Genomic DNA, 16,466 nt, shown 5'->3' on the forward strand with positions numbered 1-16,466 from the left:
AGGGCCCGTGGAGGGTCCTCTTTTTTATTTAATAGATATGGTAACCCTAGGACCAGTGATCTGCTAGATCACTCCAATCCTTGACTCTGGGAGCCAGTCTTACTCTGCTCTGCTGTGAGAACCCCCACTCCTGGGCTGTTCACGCACAGCCTCTGGCATATCATAGAATCATAGAATATCAGGGTTGGAAGGGACCTCAGGAGGTCATCTAGTTCAACCCCCTGCTCAAAGCAGGACCAATTCCCAACTATTTTTTTTACCCCAGATCCCTAAATGGCCCCCTTAAGGATTGAGCTCACAACCCTGGATTTAGCAGGCCAATGCTCAAACCAAGCTACTCCTTGGAATGTGCAACTGAATGACACTAGCTAATATCTCCGGTCCCAGCTACAACCCTAGGAACGTCCATCTTGCAGTGTCCAGTTATGTCCACTGGATGCTGCAAGCTTATATCAGTTCATCAATTTAACAAAGAAATTGATATACACCAGGCTTGTTCATGACATGCTTCAAACCAAATGCACTGCTTCACGTAGAATAAACAAACAAATTTATGAACTACAAAGATAGATTTTAAGTGATTATAAATCAAAGCACAACAAGTCAGATTTGGTCAATTGAAATAAAAGCAAACCGCATTCTAAGCTGATATTAACACTTTCAGTGCCCTTACAAACTCAGATGCTTCTCATCACAGGCTGGCTGGGTTGCCCTTCAGCCAAGCTCTCCCCTTTGATCAGTGCTTCAGTCGCTTGGTGGTGAGGTCTGTAGATGGAGGTGGAAGAGAGAGCCAGCATGGCAAATGTCTCTTCCTTTTATCATGTTCTTTTCTTCCCTTTTGACTTTGCGCCCCCACCCTTCAGGGTCAGATGAGCATTACCTCATTAGTCCCTGACTGACCAAGGGAAGGGGGGTGGGTGACTCACTCAAGAATCCAACAGATCCTTTGTTGCTGCCTAGGCCAGTGTCCTTTGTTCCTGTGAGGCTGGGCTGAGTTTGTCCCATGCATGCCCTGATGAGGTGTGAACTGCCCCTCTGTTCCTGGAGAGTTTTGCCTGGGCTTGTTTTAAGCCATGAGGACACATTTTCAGCCTCATAACTATAGACATGAAATTACAACCTATAACGTTACTATAACATTACCATAACAACAATGCTCAGTGCATCATGAGCCTCCCGAAGACATCCAACATGACAAACTTTGCATTGGATACCACACAATCATTTTATTAGGATGAACATGGGGATGCAGGGTGTTCCCCTCAGATACAGAGTGTCACCCATTTAGTTTCACTGCAGAATGGTTTCCTACAGTGTTATTTAATAGAGCTTTCTCCACTTCTAAGAGATTAGGCTTCCCTTCTGTCAGGGTTCCCTCCCCACTCTAAACTCTAGGGTACAGATGCGGGACCTGCATGAAAGACCCCCTAAGCTTATTTCTACCAGCTTAGGTTAAAACTTCCCCAAGGCACAAATTCTTCCTTGCCCTTAGACGGTATGCTGCCACCACCAAGTGAGTTAGACAAAGATTGAGGAAAAGGACCACTTGGAGTTCCTGTTTCCCCAAAATATCCTCACAACCCTCTTCACCCCCTTTCCTGGGGAGGCTTGAGAATAGTATACCAACCAAATAGGTAACCAAGGTGAGCACAGACCAGATTCTTAAAAACAGAACTTTATTATAAAGAAAAATGTAAAAGAAGCACCTCTGTAAAATCAAGATGGAAGGTAATTTTACAGGGTAATAAGATTTAAAACACAGAGGATTCCCCTCTAGGCAAAACTTTAAAGTTACAAAAAAACAGGAATAAACCTCCCTCTTAGCATAGGGAAAATTCACAAGCTAAAACAAAAAATAATCTAACACATTTCCTTGCTATTACTTACTCTTTCTGTAATATTAGATGTATCATTTCAGTAGGAGCTGGATTACTTGCTTGGTCTCTCTCTTTGTCTCAGAGAGAACAACAACAGAGCACACAGCAAAAATCTTCCCCCACAAATTTGAAAGTATCTTCTCCCCTTATTGGTCCTTTTGGTCAGGTGCCAACCAGGTTATTTGAGCTTCTTAACTCTTTACAGGTAAAGGAGGGATTTTATGCTACCCTTAGCTGTATGTTCATGACACCTTCATTTCCTCAACTTTTCTGCACTTAGCTAGGGATGAGTGGGCACATAGTCAACCCTATATTTTGCAGTGACAAGTGCAAATAGAGACACATGAAACCTCAATAGATGTCAGTAAAAAATGTTGTGTATTTTCTGGGGGAAGGAGAAGAAGAGAGCAACAGTAGTAAGAAATATCTCATTTTTAAAATGCTACCAATAAGAAGCATCATGCTAGCTTGAAATGTAATTCAGACATGGTATTATCTTTCTCCATTTACTAACGATGGAGGCCTGCATGCTTATCCCGTTAGTATTCTCACCAGTACGCTAATCTCTTAATTATCTGTTTGTTTGTTTGCTTAAAATAATCATATAAAGGTTTAAATCAACATCAGGCTTAAAAAACACATTTCAGTCTCATGTTTATGATGATGATTGTGGATGTTTATTTGATACTAATTTACCAACAGAATATGATCTACAGGCATATATATTTAGGACAAAATAGTATTTTAAAGTAATTTTCCTATTTTTAAAAATTACTAATATTTAAAACCTCTGAAAATAAAATCGATAAAGCTTTACAAGTAAGTTGAAGAAAATAAATGCCAGTAATAAACACAATTCAAGGTTTTAGACATAGTTTAACCCACACAGGGAATAGATTTCATCTGCTATATGAATACCAGACTTGTCTACAAAGTGAGATATAACATCACTCGGGATACCTATTTTTGACAGATGTAACTGGGGAAATACATAGGACTCATCCACAGTTCTGGATTCGGTTGTACATGCAACTTGAAAAGACAGTACATGGCATATCAAATTGTGCATTGTTGCCACAAGATATAATTGAAACCCAGAGTTTTGAAAGATTTTTTTTTAAAGAATTAGACATTTATATAGATAAGGAGAACTCTAGTAGCTACATGTGATAGGATAAAAATATATAAGGGACATATAGACATTAGGTGTCTGGAGTTAGGAAAAACTTCTCCCATGCAGATATATGTTGGTGCATAGTTATCTACGGTGGAGCTTTCATGCCATCCTCCAAAGCACCTGGTACTGATCACAATTAGAGAACAGATATTGGACTAGATGGACTGCTGAACTAATTTGGGATGGCAACTTCTGTGCTCTGAAAACTATTTAAACAGTAAAAGGAGACTATATGGATCGGAAGTAAATCCATGTCCACTTAGGACTCTGCTGTATGCCAGAGTCATTCAGAACTCATGGCAGCTGGGATAGAATTCAGATCTTCCTGCCCCTGCCACTTCAGCTATTGGTTTTTAATCTTCAGCTACCAAAACCAAACTTGTCAACCTGCCAACCTGCGAATGGGTTACACTAGGAACCAAAATGTGTTATCAATGACTGAAATATGGAACACTGGTATTTCTTTGGATCAGCCCTTGCTCCTCAAGTCACCTAGCTGTCCAAAGAAAATAAATATAAGCTATATACAACAATTATATTAATGAAAATTTCTTTTAGGGTTTAGTCACATAAGTTAAGAAATATAGAGTTAAATTGCCACAGCAGCCTTAACCCTGCTCTTGTATAATGCACAAGGACCTTCATTTGGGAATAAAAAAAACATCCCACACCCACCTTGAGTTCTGGTTCTGAAATTGATAAGAAAGAATGCAGAATTCTTTTAAATTATTGAACTTTTCCTCGCCAGTAAGAAGTGATCGATATTTTGATGTTTCTCTAGCAAGGGGTGAGTGAACTTACAGCTTCAAGTTCATCATTTTTAATGTAATTTAAAAATCAAGAACTGAAATTACTACTGTGTAAGCAGCAAGACATTCAAGTTACTCTAAATCACAGAGGCACTGAAGTAGCTGAGTGACCCCAAAGCCACAGCAATTCAAGCCAGCAAAAGACATTGATACAGAAAACAAGTGGGAACTGGAGTGCATTTAGCTTCATAAAACCAGAAATTGCACCATTGTTCTGCATCCTGCCAGGGGCTGAATGCCCTCAGCTTTCACTGTGGCCTATGAGGGTGCAGGGAATTCAGATCTATGCAGGAGGCTTTGTAGGATCAGGACACAAAAGCCAGAACGTCTGCATGCATTCAGGGGACCATCTGAAAGTTTGGAGGAAAGGGTACTTTACAATTAAAGTATGAACACACGCAAGGGTGGGAGAGATTTTCTCATAGAAACTGCTTCATTCATAATATTTTGCATTGGGTGGTCACTGAATCTTGTTCTTAAATCCTCATGTTTTAGATTACATTCAGAGAGTACCGAAAACTGGTAAGTTACTTTGTTTTGTTGTTACTGTCTTCTTTACCCTGGAGACATATGGAGCAGGATTCCCACCCAACATCATCCTTTCTCAATGACTTTGCACTGACATATTTTATAGATGACTATTTGAGGACACGATTACAGTTCATGATCTTTAATCATAGTGGACCTAGTTATTTGTTTTTATCACTAATAATTTCAAACTTTTCTTAGTGGCATATTTTGTCCTCAGATCCACAGCTCAGTGGATCTGGTGCAGTTTTGCTGTGCATGGAGTGGGGTCCTGGTTCAAGACCACTGTAAAGGGGCTGCATGGATGATCAGTGAATCCACTAGCCATTTCCTCATGTGGGGAGGGAACAAGAGCTGCAAATACTATTGCAGATTCAGAGCTGCAGTCATGGTGCAGACCCAGTGCTGCCCCATGGGCTGAAGAGGGGAAAGAATACATCTCTTCTCCCTGAGAGATCCTCTCTATAATATAGGTCGGACCCACAACTACAGGATGGAGAGGGACAGAAATGTGGGCAATATGCCATAAACAGAAAATTTAAAAACTATTTGCTTAATAATACTAATGCCAATTTTTAAAAATCTTCTAAATTTTGGTCTCTTCTTTCAATATATTAGGTCAAAGAGCTATACTGTTAGACGTGACAGAACAATCACCAGACAGTAAGTTATAAGAATTAATTTTAACTGGATGACTCGGAATTGATGAAACAATGGGTGATCTCTTATTTCTAGTCATTGAACTAATCTATCCCAAGTGGCAGTGACCAAAAATTACCACCACCTGGTAACTGTTCTGTTTTTAGGTGTACTTATTTGTTCCTAGTAAGAAGGAATCCAAATCACAAAAAATCCACCATTACAATTGGCAATAATTGAAAACATTGGTTTCGGTCCCAGTATAGACTAAAAGAATGGAACGTGCATGAACACTGTACTACCTTCTCATCTCGAAACAGTGGTCTGTCCAGATCAGGTTGAGAGATACACTTTAGTGGGGTAGATTACTATGTTGGTGTCCATGTTCTTTCTCTTTTGTGGACACACAACTTAAATTTTCAGGTCTGTTAATCCAGGACCATTCACCAGCACTAAATGGAACTAGCACAAATACAACATTTCCAAGCCCTTTCTAACAGGGTTTTAGCCCTGAACATCAAAAGTCTAATGTGATATGTTGTTTTTCCTTGGGCCATATTGTGGCATTTATTTTTAAACAGAACTCTCTTGAAATCAGTGGAGAGTTCTGCTTAAAATTCTTTGGTACAATATTGTCCCTTATTAAATATTTCAAATGAAAAAAATGTTTTACTGGAATGTTCATCTAAATTTTAAACATTTTAGTTTTCAGGACTGTTCAAACAACCCCACAGCTTCTTAGTAAGTAATATATGTTATAATATTGCTTTAAAACTCTAAATGTTGACAAAACAAGCTACATGTTGCTCACTACAATTAACACATCAACAAAACTCCATAAGGTGAAAACACTGAGAAATGTACCTATTGAATAGGCACCTTGATTGTATCAGGAAAACAAGCTGATTTTGCTTTTATTCAGCATAAATAATATAATACATTTTTCTCATGAAGCTGTTAAAGATCTTTACAAACCGTAAGTAAATTAATCTTCACTACATCCCTGGAATGGAGTTAGGTAATATTATTCCCTTTTTACATATAGTTTAAACTCAGACAAAGAAAAATTAAGGGGTTTGTCCAAAGTCACATGAATAGTCAATCACCAAGAAGTCCTGTCTCTTAGCTCCCTGCTCAAACCAGATAATAATTTATCATTTTATATATCTTTTTTATTCTTCACTGTTTGTACTAAATATTCTTGAAACTTAGTTTCTCTGCTTACCATTTTGGAGCTTGATGCTGTTTCCTCTGCAGTCACAGAAGTTTTGCTATTGACTTAAGTGGAAAGAAGAGCCAGGTCTTTTGTCTTGTCTGAAAAGAAAAATACTTATTTCCCCTCCCCTCAGTAGACCCATCTCCTAAGGCACACATGGAATGAAACAAGCTTCCATAGGAGTTGATAAAGATTATGATGTATAAGCCCCCCAAAATCAGGAAATGCCAAAGTTAAGGTGGTATGTACCAAAGTTAAGGTGGTATGTAATGCTAAATCTAGCCTTTGTGCATATGCATGATATGTAGCCTAATTCTGATCTTACTTTTGCTGCTGTACATCAGGAGCTAGCTCTCTTAAATTCATTGGTGTTAAATTGGTGTAAGTGAGCAGAATCAGAAGCACAGTTTCTAATTATGTGATCAAATACCATTTCTAATACAATAGATAGTAATATCATTCCATTTTCTCTCTCATATTGTGAGACACAGTTTGTGTATACATGACTTGCATAAATTCTGCCTTGCATGTTCACAATGGTATGCAGACCAAAAGATGATGTCAATATTATATTTCCCAAAATAAAAACATCTCTAATTTACAGTTAAGGTTACTTGATATATTTCCTATCTATGTGATCACTAAACATCAAGGAAATCACCAGTAAAGATGATATTAACATTCAGCTCAACCTTAATGCATGTTCTTTGCCACACAAACATTACAACACCCAATCACATGCTCAGACTTGTCAACTCCAGAATGAACTCCCTTTCAACTCCAATAATCAATGCATCCTCAGAATTGCAGTCAAATGCACACATTAATCTTGCCGATGTTGAAGTTTAAGTTATCTTTCCCATAGACTTTTACTTTAAAAATCTTTAATGTGTTTTTTTTTTAAGAAAACAAAAGAAAATCCCCACCTAAAGTTAGAGTTATGATTGTGTATGTGTGATTTCAAGGAATTGGATGTGTCCACTGAACAATATTTTATTTCTTTATTTTTAATTACTTTCTCTGTAAAAGTAACTCTTTTATTTAAAAAGTAATAGATTGAACAATAATTATGCTAAGTGTGGAGGCTATATTCTGTCAATGAATTGTGGAATTAGTGGATTTTAATCCTACTTTAAATAAAAAAATTAACGTGTCTTTTAACTATAGAATTGCTTATCAGCACCTCTATAATTTGATGATACATGGTTGATTTCAGTTATGGCTTTTGTTTAAAACTCAATGACACCATATAGCCATAGGGTTGCCAATCCTCCTGGATTGGCCGGGAGTCTCCTGGAATTGGCCTCAATCTCACGGTGACTATTAAAGGCAATCCGGGAGATTTTAATAGGCCAAAGTCCGGTCGGCAGCACAATGGGGCTAAGGCAGGCTCTTTACCTGCCCTGGGTCTATGCTGCTCCCAGAAGCGGCCGGCATGTTCGGCTTCTAGGCAGAGGGGTGGCCAGGGGATCTCTGTGTGCTGCCCCCATCCTGAGCGCCAACTCCGCAGCTCCCATTGGCCAGGAACCGTGGGCCAATGGCAGCTGTAGGGGCGGTGCCTGCAAGCAGGGGCAGCGAGCAGAGCCACCTTGCTGCCCCTGAGCCTAGGAGCTGGACATGCCAATCGCTTCCGGGAGCCACCCGAGGTAAGCACTGCCCGGCCAGAGACTACACCCCTTACCTCCTCCTGCTCCTCAATCCCCTGCCCCAGCCCTGAGCCTCCTCCCGCACCCAAGCTCCCTCCCAGAGCCCATCCCCCCTCCCACACCCCAACCCCCTGCCTGAGCCCTCAGCTCCCTCCCACACCCAAACTCCCTCCCGGAGCCCATCCCCCCTCCCACACCCCAACCCCCTGCCTGAGCCCTCAGCTCCCTCCCACACCCAAACTCCCTCCCAGAGCCCATCCCCCCTCCCACACCCCAACCCCCTGCCTGAGCCCTCAGCTCCCTCCCACACCCAAACTCCCTCCCAGAGCCCATCCCCCCTCCCACACCCCAACCCCCTGCCTGAGCCCTCAGCTCCCTCCCGCACCCAAGCTCCCTCCCAGAGCCCATCCCCCCTCCCACACCCCAACCCCCTGCCTGAGCCCTCAGCTCCCTCCCGCACCCAAACTCCCTCCCAGAGCCCATCCCCCCTCCCACACCCCAACCCCCTGCCTGAGCCCTCAGCTCCCTCCCGCACCCAAACTCCCTCCCAGAGCCCATCCCCCCTCCCACACCCCAACCCCCTGCCTGAGCCCTCAGCTCCCTCCCACACCCAAACTCCCTCCCAGAGCCCATCCCCCCTCCCACACCCCAACCCCCTGCCTGAGCCCTCAGCTCCCTCCCGCACCCAAACTCGCTACCGGAGCCTGCACCTGAACCCCTGCCCCAGGCTCATCCCAGAGTCCCCTTCCACACTCCAAACCCCTCGGCCCCATCCCCCAGCCCACACCCTCTCCCAAACCCCAGCTCCTGCCCAAGCTGGGTGAAATTGAGTGAGGGTGGCAGAGAGCAAGTGACGGAGGGAGGGGGGATGGAGTGAGTGGGGGCAGGGCTTCGGAGAAGGGGCAGGGCATGGCCTCAGGGAAGGAGTGGGCCAGGGGTGGGGCAAGGTGTTTGGGTTTGTGCAATTAGACAGTTGGCAACCCTATGTAGCCACCTTATACATTTAGTTGCATATTGATTTTTACAATAATGTGTTTGTAATTCTTTGGACTTTGCCTAAAGTTTAATTATGCACGTATGTAGTAAATTAAAAATACAAAATAAATATTCTACCCCTCTACAACACCAGCCCCTCAGAACTATAGAAAACTACTCATTTACACAACCCTTTTTGTTCTCAGTCCTAACTAGAATTCCATTCCCCACATTCTAGAAGGGCATTCTTTGTAGAACCGATTGACTCAATACTACTAACACTTGCAATATCAGCACTATTAGGATTTTTTTTATTAACATTAAGAGCTCTCTCTCTCTCTCTCTCTCTCTGTTTTTAGCCAACGAATACCCACATTTCCTCTTTCAACTGCCCAGACAAAATGATGTCATTTGTTTAAATATTGATGGTCAGCCACAAGCTTACATAAACCTAATATCAGATCCTGCCAAAGGTGAGATTGCCAAATCTTACATATAATATAAACAGGTAACTATTGCTGGTTAGGAACTTATCAACAAAACATTTTCACCAAAAGGGTAGGTTTGATTAGTGTCTTTGCAGGCTCCTCCTCCTGGCCAACCTGCTGAGGCTTCTGGTTATGAATACAAATTCTGGGACTTGTGCATGTCCCTAAGCTTTACTATACACCAGTATATCTTAACAGATTCAGGCTCTAATGTTTCTAGTGCAGACATGCACACACATTAATCCATCAGTCAAATTAATGTGGGCTTATGCTCCCATGGGCTATGGCTCCCTCCAGGCACCATTGGCCAGGCAGCCTGTTGCTGCCAAGGTCAAGAGTAATCTGCGCAAGACATATATGCCTGCAGGTCAGGGGGCATATATGCTGGCCATTACCGTTGGCCCCAAATGACTTTTCCATTACTGTGGCCATAGAGGACTTCTGGAGAGTAAATTCTGCAAATGTGGATAGGAAATTGGAGCAGGATGCAGCCCAGGAGCTGAATTTTGGCCCCTTAAATACAACACACTTACAGAAGAGCTGTAACAATAGCTTTTTTGTTTTGGTTTGGTTTTTTACTTATTATTAATATTGTGTCCCTTGACTAGTCTACATTAATGGCACTTTCAGGAATCTCTGTGACTGGTAAGCTTGGGAGAAATAGAAATCACTTTGTGCTGTTTGAAATTATCAACCTGGATCCTCATGTGCAACTCCATGTATCAAAGGAAGGCACTGTGCTGAGCTATGGCGGTCATACCACCAAACTCCCATGGAAAAAGTCTGCTTCCTCTACAATCCAGGGGTAAGAAATGTCTTTATGCATTTTCCTTTATTTAAGAGAGAGAGAGTCTGATTTTCACCTAACTCTGTCTTCATTTGTACAGTTATGATTTTCTGGATTCAAATAACCTTAGACCCAAGTTATGTATCTTAGATGTCTACCTGACTGTGTCAAGATATCTGGTAGTTAGGCAATTAACTAACCTAACCGAGGCCTGTAATTATTTGTACCTACACGTTGCAGGTGCGAAAGGAAGAGATTGGGTTTTTAAAACCCAGCCTCATGTCAATAGAATGAAACATTTTCATAGGGTAATAAATAGTTTCTGTCTACTCCTAGTTAGGAGTCAAAATATTTATCTTCCCAGAAAGAGACTTTGATCCAACAACGTTTTATTTGAAAAGCCTTTATTCTTAATTTACTGAAAGATTGCTGTCAATTTTATTTTTTCATCTAGTGGATTTTGGTGCAGCAAAGTCAACCAGTTGCTCTCACTCTGTGTTTATTGTATTATTACAGTCTTATTGGTTGATAGCAAATTTACTGTGTGCTTCACCCAATCAGAGATCACATATAAAAGTACAATTATTAAAGTATAATGCACGTTCATAAATAAGTTGTTTTTAAAAAAGCTGAGATTTTCTCATTCCTAAAATTTAACCTATCTTATTCCTAAAAAAATATGTTTAGGCCTTTGACAGTATGAGTGAATGGTGCAGATAGTTTTGTATAAGTATCTGTAATTTTAATACATTTCTGCTGTTTGAGAACTGTGTTTTAAATTTTATTATTGGATTTAGTTTAACTGATTTAGTTAGCATACCTTACCAACACACAAAAGATATGAATTCAAAAGGAGACTCTAGACATCCAATTCTCTTGGTTCCTTTGGTTAACTAATATACATCTCAAAGACCAGTTGTGGACAAGAACAAAAGTTGCAAAGTGAGTTGCTCAAAATTTCCTTGCAGTCTATCTAGACAAGGCCTGCAAGTGTGCTGGATTTATGTCACACACACAGGATGGACCCCTTAATTAAGTGCTAGATTTCTCAACATTTAGACCAAGACCTACATTTTTATAACCCTTAGAGGTATTGGGATTTAGGGGTTTCATTTGGATCATTGTAGCAAGGGGCCAGCTATAAGTGAAAATCTGGATTTAAATCCGCTCAACTTTGGGTGTCTTCAGATTATGGCTGTTTGGTTCAGGCTCACCTCTGTTAAGATCAGATATAAGCTTCTTGAATTCATGTGGCTTTTTAAAAAGAAAATAATAATGATGGACATCTATAATTTCCAAATCCATGTAGGGTAAGAATCAGAAGTAATAAACTACAGCAAGAAAGTCAGGTCCTGAATATCGTATGGGAGACTATTCTTGTAAAATACCCAAGAGAATTTTGACAAGTATCTGAATCTCTAAATTTTCATCCATATTTTGTATATTGTACTTTTTTCCATTATTAAAATCATTAAAAAGCACATTCTTTTCCCTCTTCTCCAAGCAGTTTTTTGTCATGAGCAAAAAGGCACGTTCACTAGCAAAAAATCCTGCTAATTTAACATTTTTTCTGTAAACTATATTAGTTTATGTGTATTTTAGGGCATGTGTGGGAGGAAGCAAATTACTGTACATTTTGCTGAATAGAAATTGTGACCTCAGTTCAAGTTTAGTGCATAAAAAAACCTGATTACAAAGGACAGCAGCATATATACAATAAATCAGGTCCTGATGCATGACTAGGCCTCCTAGGCACAACAGTAATGCAAATAATAATACTGCCACCAAATACTCAAGCATTATATCAGTATCTTAACATTTTTCTGAGAAAAAACAGGATTGCTTTTTTTCCTAGGCTGAAGATTGCAGTTGAAAAGGAAAGAAGTCTTACAATGTCAGCATCTGACAACATCACAATAAAAATTGCTTTTGTAAAGTCTCCAAATCGTTTCCTTGGATTATATTTCATGGACACTGACCATTTTTCTGACAAAGCCAGTGGACTTCTTGGTATGTATCATCCAAGTAGTGTAGTATGGCCTAGGAAGGGAAAGCTGGTGTTGCAGTTAAATTATTGAAATGGAGATCTGAGTTCTGTTCCCAATTCAGCCAATTTGGGCAAGTCATTAAATTCCTCTGGGCTAAATTCTGCTCTTCTTACTTCTTTTATTGATTTCCCATAGAAAATATTTAGGCTTTTGTGCCCTAGTCCCTGACTAGTAAAATGGGGATGATAATAATACATCTGTATGTCACAGTGACATAGAGGATAAATGTGTCAATGTGTGTGAGGTGCTCAGTTACAAGATTGATGAGCACCACAGAAAAGCCTATAAATAGCCTACAAATAATAATAATGGTGTGTACAAATAATCCAGCAATGCTGAAATGCAAAATCCTACTGTATCAGTATGTTGTTCTTCTTTACCAGGTGTTAATGTTTCCCATTGCTGAGCACAAATGCAAAATGCTTTAGCTCTTAGCATTAGAAAATCTGACACTTTTCACCTCAATTACTACACTGTCTAATACTATATTTTTAATTGGTGGTTTAAGTACAGGTGGAGCCAAGAGGCATCACAAGTGATCTGCCATCTCTAAATAGTTTATATAGTGCTCCAGCCTTCTTTCAGTGCTTGGATAGCACCCATGTGGGATTATTAAAGTCCTTGTGCCCAGATGTCTGGTGTTCGAAAAGGTATTTTTATCTGGTAGATATTCAAATGGTGAAAAGCAAACTTTTCCACAGGCAAGTGGAAAATTTATCTATATTTCTACACGTACTTACTCATTTTCTGATTAATCGTCAATTCCATCTAAAAATGTGCCTATCAATTAGATATTTCTGAGTCCTTAACTTTGATTTCCTTGAGCAAACTCTTGAGCTCCTTACTCAGATCTTACTAGGTTTGTGCTTTGGCAAGTCTCATTAAAATCAATGAATAATCAACATGAGTTCGCTGAAGTCCAGGGGAGTTTGCCTGAGGAAGGAGCTCTGGATTTGGTCCAGTAACCTAATTTCATCACCCAATATCATGCTTCTGTAACGGAGCAATCCAGACTCAGCTCTGTGATGTTCTGGAGCCTTCTGGAACAGAGTCTTGTCCTTAGACCACGCTATAGTGCTATATTTCCTTTAAGAAATGGTACATTCAGGGATGGACTTATATAAAACTTTTGTGGCCAACTTCAGAAAAGCCAGACTTTCTGAACAGCAAAAGCCTAACTCCTGAATCTACAGTGAGATAATGTACTGTGTACAGCAAGTACTTTTGATATAAAATAATGAATTAATTGCCTATGCAGGCTCTTGATTATGAAAGTCACAAAATAAAATTAGGAGCACATCATGTGTTTTCCCTTTCTCCACCACAGAAAACACCCAAACATCTCAACCTGATGTAAATCTAAAGGAGAAAAAAAACACCTTTCCTTAAAATATATTGTCCAAAAATCTTTTTCAGACAGAAAGACGTGGTATATCCCAAAGCTAGAGACAAATAAATGTATATATAGGAGTCAATGGGGTACTGTGTGAGTGTAAGGGTGTAAGGGGGGAGGGATAGCTCAGTGGTTTGAGCATTGGTCTGCTAAACTCAGGGTTGTGAGCTCAATCCTTGAGGGGGCCATTTAGGGATCTGGGGCGCAAAACAAACAAACAAACTTGTCAGGGACAGTACTTGGTCCTGCTAGTGAAGGCAGGGGACTGGACTTGATGACCTTTCAAGGTCCCTTCCAGTTCTATGAGATAGGTATATCTCCATATATTATGTGTGAATCTGTTAGGAGCATTTGGTCCTGGGATCGTAAGAATCCTAGATAAGTATCTAGGATCAAAGAGAATGACTTCTGAAACAAGGGAGCTGCTTTTCAGTATTCAGAAAACTTCCATCATATGCCTTTTATTGTTGGTTTGTATGACTACTACAATTGAATTACATGGAGCAGCTAGTATTTTCTCAGGCAGACTGAACAACTACTTACCCTGGAGCCATACCAGCTGTTCTGATTCAATGAACTAAAATATATATTTTTAAAAGTTTTCTGATAAATGTGATTTTTAAATATTTTTGTTTTTGTGTTTCGAAGGTCAGTTTTATTTTGATACACATTTGGAAAGTAACCCTGGAGCAAGTCAGGGAGAGGATGAAAGAGTCCTCAGTGTTCATGGACAAAAGCATAGAGTTACCAGGTAAAATGAACCAGGGGTGTGTGGGAGAGGGAGGAATATATGCTTTATTTATGCGACTTAATTTGTTTTAATATTCTGTATTCAATCAGAGACGCCTCAAGGATTTAGTGGGTTAAAACTACATATCAGTGGCAAACATGCTGGAGATTAGATCAAATTCAACAATTTAAAAAGTGTTTGGTTGCAGTAATAGTTGTCTTAAACAATGTCAATTGAATCATTAGAGTAAGTCGTCCAATGGTTTGCGACAGCTTGAATTTGTTGATCTCACAAGCCTTATTTGTTTCCTAGTTTGGGAGGGGTTTCAACTTGTTGGATATTGGTTGTTTGTAGATGTATAATGAATGGGCATATGGCTCAGAGCATTAAATAGGTGCATTTTTTGTTAGTTTTGTTAGCAAATAAATGCAGTTAAAAAACCCTCCATTTCTCCTCCCATTCTCATTTCATCACTGGCATTCTACTTGCTTCAGGAATCCAATTCAAAATTGGTCTGTTTATTTTATACAAACTTTCAAGCATTTTGAGATACCATTTGTATGAAAGATGCAATTCAAAATAAGGTCTCAGTACTATCATCAGGTTGGTGTGGGTGAACCTCTTGTACCTGTACACAGCCCCAGTGACTGCAAAGGCAGTCTCTGCAGGCATAAGGTTCAACCCACACAGATTTGATTGGAGTATGGTGGCCTAAAGTTTGAATGTTTTCTTCATCAGTTGTTTTGCTTTTTGTTTCAGAAAATACAAGAAAGATTACAGGCTAGAGTCCGCCACTGGTACTATTTCCTGCTGGTCATTACATATAACTCCCTAAAGAAAAACACTTGGGGGAAAGGAAACAGTAAAATGATGATGTTTCAGACACTTCTGACTTAATTTCACTTATACATAATAATCTTTCAGCTTTGCTTGCTAATATATATATATATGTCAAAAATAATGTTACCTCTGAAATATTGTAATTATACTTAATAATTGGGAACTTGGAGTTTGCTTTTTATGTAATTTTAAAGGATTTATAGTATATTTGGTTATAAGATGTATTGAAAATGTATGTAAAGAATAAAGAATAAAACAGTGCAACAGTGGACAAAAGAAGACATGCTATATGATGAACAGTTTCAGATTTGGGAGTAATAATGAAGAACAGTTACACCAGCTAATCAAATGTGTTTGAAAACAAGAGTTCAGTAGCACTGAGAAGGGATGATAGTGTTGTACTAGAGTTGCAATACAAGGAATACACTAATAATGGTTTTCTAAAATGTATGTTCATGCTTTTATTTTTGCTTATAATTCATACTGTTGTCTCATTACTAAGTGCTTCCTGGCACATGAACTAAGTATAAGAGTAGTATTGCCTTTACCAGTTCTCTCGTATTGACTGAACTGTGGAAGAAATACAAAGCTTTGCTGAATTTCCTCTGATTGTAAGTTAGTTTTTTAAACATAATGTTCAAAAATTGTGATATTTTGCAGCAATAACACGAATGATGACAAGTTATCTCTTACGAATCTATAGTAGAGGCTGGATTAATAATTAAGATTGTAAATTATTTTATTTAGTCACCTTTCAAACCTAATTTCAAATTCCTCCACCCTTCTAACTTTCAGGAACAAAAAAGCATAATTTTTCTGGCTTGCAATCTAGCATGGATATTTTTTGGCAAAGTTTGATATGATATTTCACAACTACTGGAAGATGTTTCACAACTATTGGACATGTTAAAATAAGGCATAATTTGTAAAGGTAACATTTTCAAAACTGTCTAGTTACTTGAGTTTAAGGTCCATTTCCATTAGGACTAAATACCTAAGTCACTTTTGAAAATGAGACATAGGCTCCTAAGTCACTTAGAAACTTTTGAATATTTTACCCTAGCTCTTCAAACTATTTTTGTAGAGATATTTCAAAATCATCATGTCTTTAGAATTTCAATCTGTACAGACCCTTGAACCCCAAAATACTTTGTCATGAGCCTGCATTTTTTTTAAAGTTTGTGGGAGGCAATCTTTCCATCACATACAAAATATAGTCAATCTATAGCTAGATTTCACACATCATTATTTTAAAATCATTTATAAAAAGAGAGAGAATTTCTAGACAAAAACATTGATACAAATAATTTTGT

At 39.2% G+C, this 16,466-nt stretch overlaps 1 protein-coding gene across 5 annotated transcripts in view; it reads left to right on the forward strand.

The window, feature by feature from the left end:
* Positions 1 to 15,756, forward strand: part of LOC128840618 (inter-alpha-trypsin inhibitor heavy chain H4-like) — a 43,782-nt gene extending 28,026 nt beyond the window's left edge. For 3 of the 5 annotated variants that reach the window (XM_054034845.1, XM_054034846.1, XM_054034848.1), the window contains 8 exons: positions 4,359 to 4,385; positions 5,010 to 5,054; positions 5,736 to 5,771; positions 9,227 to 9,340; positions 9,986 to 10,160; positions 11,998 to 12,152; positions 14,232 to 14,334; positions 15,073 to 15,756. In XM_054034845.1, the coding sequence (XP_053890820.1) occupies positions 4,359 to 4,385; positions 5,010 to 5,054; positions 5,736 to 5,771; positions 9,227 to 9,340; positions 9,986 to 10,160; positions 11,998 to 12,152; positions 14,232 to 14,334; positions 15,073 to 15,148 (731 nt within the window). In that variant the 3' untranslated portion in view covers positions 15,149 to 15,756. The remainder of the gene's footprint in view (positions 1 to 4,358; positions 4,386 to 5,009; positions 5,055 to 5,735; positions 5,772 to 9,226; positions 9,341 to 9,985; positions 10,161 to 11,997; positions 12,153 to 14,231; positions 14,335 to 15,072) is intronic. The other 2 variants (XM_054034847.1, XM_054034849.1) reach the window with 1 other exon arrangement.
* Positions 15,757 to 16,466: the final 710 nt, after the last annotated feature.

This window comes from Malaclemys terrapin, chromosome 7 (assembly GCF_027887155.1).
Source record: "Malaclemys terrapin pileata isolate rMalTer1 chromosome 7, rMalTer1.hap1, whole genome shotgun sequence".
Lineage (NCBI taxonomy): Eukaryota > Metazoa > Chordata > Testudines > Emydidae > Malaclemys > Malaclemys terrapin.